This window comes from Dendrobium catenatum, unplaced genomic scaffold, assembly GCF_001605985.2.
Source record: "Dendrobium catenatum unplaced genomic scaffold, ASM160598v2 fragScaff_scaffold_875, whole genome shotgun sequence".
NCBI lineage: Eukaryota > Viridiplantae > Streptophyta > Magnoliopsida > Asparagales > Orchidaceae > Dendrobium > Dendrobium catenatum.
Window position 1 is genome coordinate 701,631 of NW_021319337.1, and position 4,207 is coordinate 705,837.

Genomic DNA, 4,207 nt, shown 5'->3' on the forward strand with positions numbered 1-4,207 from the left:
ACGGATTCTCTTTACGCGATTTAAAGAACGAGTTAAGTCCGCATTATTCAATTCCCAACGAACCCCATCGACCCATAAAATTTACTTGTTGGCTTTCATACCAACAACCAGGGCATGATCGGTAATTTCATGAGATACTCGGGTTTTTTATGCAATAGTTTGAAAGTTGAAAGGAAACTTCGCGCGGCGGCGAAGTCGCCGAGGTGGGTGAGTTGCGGAAACAAGTTAAAATGATCCGGAGGCACAGCGGAACACCTTGTTGGCGATTCATCGACTTATTTAAAGCTCGAAGACCACCGAGTGGCGACGCCAGAGCGGCATCTTTCACATGCCGGAGGCCAAATTCACGGCGGAATTTTCTTATTGAAACAGAACGTGGCTGCGATTTAGTCCTCGTGAATCGTAATCTTACTAATCTTGTTCTCCTCTTACACGCCGCCGGATTGGATCGGATTGACGATGGGATCGGAGCTCATTTACCGCGGCCACGAGGCTCAGCCACTTGGCGATGCCGCCTACTCGCCGAAGCAGATGAAGCGATGGCCTTCGCTGCCGCGCCCGGTGCGGTATCTTCTACGGGAGCAGCGCCTTTTCTTCCTGATAGCTGGGATGGCTCTGGCAACGATCGTTTTCGCGTTGGTGCCGAGATCGCCGGCGGGTCATCAGGAGATAGCCGGGGCGGCGCACCTGATGGTGGGGATGGCGGCGACGGCAGAGAGGCGGTGGCAAGCGTTGGAACCGGCGAGGATAGGCTCTGTTGGGGGGAAAGTTCCGCTAGGGCTGAAGAGAAAGGGACTAAGAGTGGTGGTAACGGGCGGGGCGGGATTCGTGGGGAGCCATCTGGTGGATCGGTTGATTGAAAGGGGGGATAACGTTATTGTGGTGGATAATTTTTTTACCGGGAGAAAGGAGAATGTCATGCATCATTTTGGAAACCCTAATTTCGAGTTGATCCGTCACGATGTGGTTGAGCCGCTGCTCCTTGAGGTTGATCAGATCTACCACCTTGCTTGTCCCGCTTCCCCTGTTCATTACAAGTTTAATCCCGTCAAGACGATTATATCCTTTTCATTGATCTGATTTTAATTTTAACCCTCTGGGTTGTTACTGCAGCTGGATTTGGAGTTCTTCTTCTCTAATATCTTGCTTAGTTTTTGGACTCACGAAACTTAATTTTCCTTTGTTTTAACCCCGGATTGAACCGCTTTATGTTTTATTTTTTGTTTTTTCCCCTTTTGTCTCATTTCCCCCCTTTTACGGTCTAGCTTATTGCTGATGAAATCCAAATAGCATTTTGATTTGTTGGGAATTGTTTGGCGGTTTTTCTATTCTTTGATCATATCATCTTTCTTCACACATCCAGTAAATTTTGTTTGTTGATTTCTCTGTTTGCTTTTCTTCGTCAATTTCCTTAACTCTTACGATTTGGCCGAGCGCACAAGACAAACGTGGTGGGAACCCTCAACATGCTGGGGTTAGCCAAGAGGATCGGCGCCCGCTTCCTCCTCACGAGCACCAGCGAAGTCTACGGCGATCCCCTTCAGCACCCGCAGGTCGAAACCTATTGGGGCAACGTGAATCCCATCGGTATCTCTCTCTTTCTCTCTCCACCTGTTATCTCAATTTTCATTTCCATGGCGTTGTCTGTGGTTTCCAAATTTCTTGTATTCTTGTGTTATTCACACGCGGTAGTGGGGGCACGCAGGGGTTCGAAGCTGTTACGACGAAGGGAAGCGGACAGCCGAGACTCTGACCATGGATTACCACCGCGGAGCTCAAGTTGAAGTACGAATCGGCTTCCTTCGTTGTCAACACAATTATTAGTGAGTACTATTTTGTATTTTGATTAATGGAATTTAAATTGGGATTAGGTGAGGATTGCTAGGATCTTCAACACCTACGGGCCGCGCATGTGCATCGATGATGGGCGGGTAGTCAGTAACTTCGTCGCCCAGGTTAGTTACTTAGTTCTATCTTTTGTATACTTACTAGGATTTTCTTAATTGCTTGTAAGTATAAAATATATTATGATTTTTTTTTTTGTAAGATTATGAAAAATAAAATTGAAAGTCCTATATATACGAGTAAAAAAAAACTTTAGATTAAGGGAAAAACTTATATTAAAATATTTTGATCAGAAGTTAATCGGGAATAAAACAGTCCTTGCATAAAGAATTTGTGATGCTGGCTAATAATTTTTTAACATTCATTAAACTAAGCACCACTTTTTAATAATGCTGAATCCACTTATTTTAAATATTGATTGGAACGCCAAATCCACATCAGCAGTTTACCCACCGAGACTTAGGGTGTTTGGTGCGCGAGCAAGGTTGGGATCCCTTTATCTCGGGTTCGAATCACTTCTACTACGGTCTCACCTCTTCAGTGGGACAAAGCAAGTGTGGGCCCGATGCCGGTGGGTGACCTCGCTAGGTTCTGGTGAGAGATTAGTTATGCTGTCAAGATCTCCCCTTGGAGTGGTAGCGGGTAGATACCCCTGTTCTAAAAAAAAAAATCAGCAGTCTAAAATAATTGTCCTACTCTACTAATTTCACATTTCTCCAATAACAACAATATCAAGTTTTTATCCCACAATTAATTTGTTGGGACAAAATTAGTGGTGTAAGTCATGATCTTGCTCAAGCTCAGCTCCAGAAATAATTTGTGAGCAGAGCTTGATGAGTTAATGTGTCATATTTGAGCTAAATTTTGACTCAACTAGATAACTATATTAGTATAAAATATATTTAAAATATATTAAAATTCAAGAATTTAAATATAAAATTATTAAAATTGTCTAAAAATTATATCCATCTTTCTTAAACAAAATGGTTATTTGTTATTTCCTTTGTAATTTCTCTTTTTTTTTCTTGATTTTTTTTTTTAAATTATTTGAATCATAATCATTTTTTCGTTTTATAATAAGTATATTAACATGAGCTCTAACTTGATTTACTTGATTAAATAATCAAATTTGAGCCTGAACTCAATTAAGAGATTACTCCACTTGGGCTCTACTTATTTACACCCCTATACAGATCAGTAGATTATTATAATATTTTTTTTTAAATATATTTGATTTGATGTGCCTTTTAATAGTGAATTATATGACTGAAATAAATTTTACTTATGTTAACAAAATATGAAGAACAAGAATTTGGCTGGATTTATGTGAATAACTAGATAAGAATCATGTGAATGTGAATCTACTTTAATTTTTGTTCTTACTGTGATCAATGGTGCAGGCGTTAAGAAAGGAGCCACTAACAGTCTACGGCGACGGAAAACAAACGCGAAGCTTCCAGTACGTGTCGGACCTGGTGGAAGGCCTGATGAAACTAATGGAAGGAGAACACGTCGGTCCATTCAACCTCGGCAACCCCGGCGAGTTCACCATGGTGGAGCTCGCCCAGGTGGTTCAAGAAACCATCGACCCGAACGCCCGCATCGAGTTCCGCCCCAACACCGAAGACGACCCTCACAAACGCAAGCCCGACATCACCCGCGCCAAGGAGCTCCTCGGCTGGGAACCTAAGGTACCCCTTCGCAAGGGCCTCCCCCTCATGGTTTCCGATTTCCGTAAGCGCATTTTCGGCGACCACGCCACCACCTCCTCCTCCTCCTCCTCCTCCTCTACCTCTGCTTCATCTGTTTGATTTCTCCTTTCTTTCTTTCTTTCTCGCCCTTTTGAACAAAGAAAGAAGATATATTTCGCCTTCGCCCCCTCTCATATGTTCTCTTCGGGGTTTACAGTGTTTTTTTATTTTATTTTTTTGACCGCTGTTAAACAGTTTTATTAGTACTGGTCGAAACAGGAGAGCAGTTCTGTTTTCTTTTTCGAATATAAATATAATCTCTATATTTTACGTGATATGTGTAATCTCGCAGTTCATTTTTATGCAAGGGATTTGTATGTGGATCACTGAATTTCTTTGTATTTGTGTATCTACACTTAAATTTTTATATTATTTGAATATCTAAAATTGTTTCTCATTTTGAATAATATAAGTGATATTTTTTATGTCATTTGAAGATTAGTGTCTTATATAACTAAACATAAAAATCTTATGTCATTAAAATTAATATCTAAATAATATCTAAAATTGTATATCATTTTGAAAATATAAGTGATATTTTTTATGTCATTTGAAGATTAGTGTCTTATATAACTAAACATAAAAATCTTATCTGTCATTAAAGCTACTTC

The 4,207-nt window shown here is 40.7% G+C and overlaps 1 protein-coding gene across 1 annotated transcript; it reads left to right on the forward strand.

The window, feature by feature from the left end:
- Window positions 1–296: 296 nt before the first annotated feature.
- Window positions 297–3,873, forward strand: LOC110113156 (UDP-glucuronic acid decarboxylase 2). The gene is made up of 5 exons (XM_020845604.2): window positions 297–1,059; window positions 1,440–1,587; window positions 1,706–1,785; window positions 1,872–1,955; window positions 3,246–3,873. Exons 1-5 carry the CDS (start codon window positions 460–462, stop codon window positions 3,654–3,656), a joined length of 1,323 nt encoding a protein of 440 aa, XP_020701263.1. The 5' UTR covers window positions 297–459; the 3' UTR covers window positions 3,657–3,873.
- The last annotated feature ends 334 nt before the right edge of the window (window positions 3,874–4,207 follow it).

Coding starts and splice junctions, on each gene's coding strand:
- LOC110113156 (XM_020845604.2), top strand. CDS start 460: ATGGGATCGGAGCTCATTTACCGCGGCCACGAGGCTCAGCCACTTGGC. Junction 1,060..1,439: donor TTAATCCCGTCAAGACGATT/ATATCCTTTTCA, acceptor GGCCGAGCGCAC/AAGACAAACGTGGTGGGAAC. Junction 1,956..3,245: donor TCAGTAACTTCGTCGCCCAG/GTTAGTTACTTA, acceptor TCAATGGTGCAG/GCGTTAAGAAAGGAGCCACT.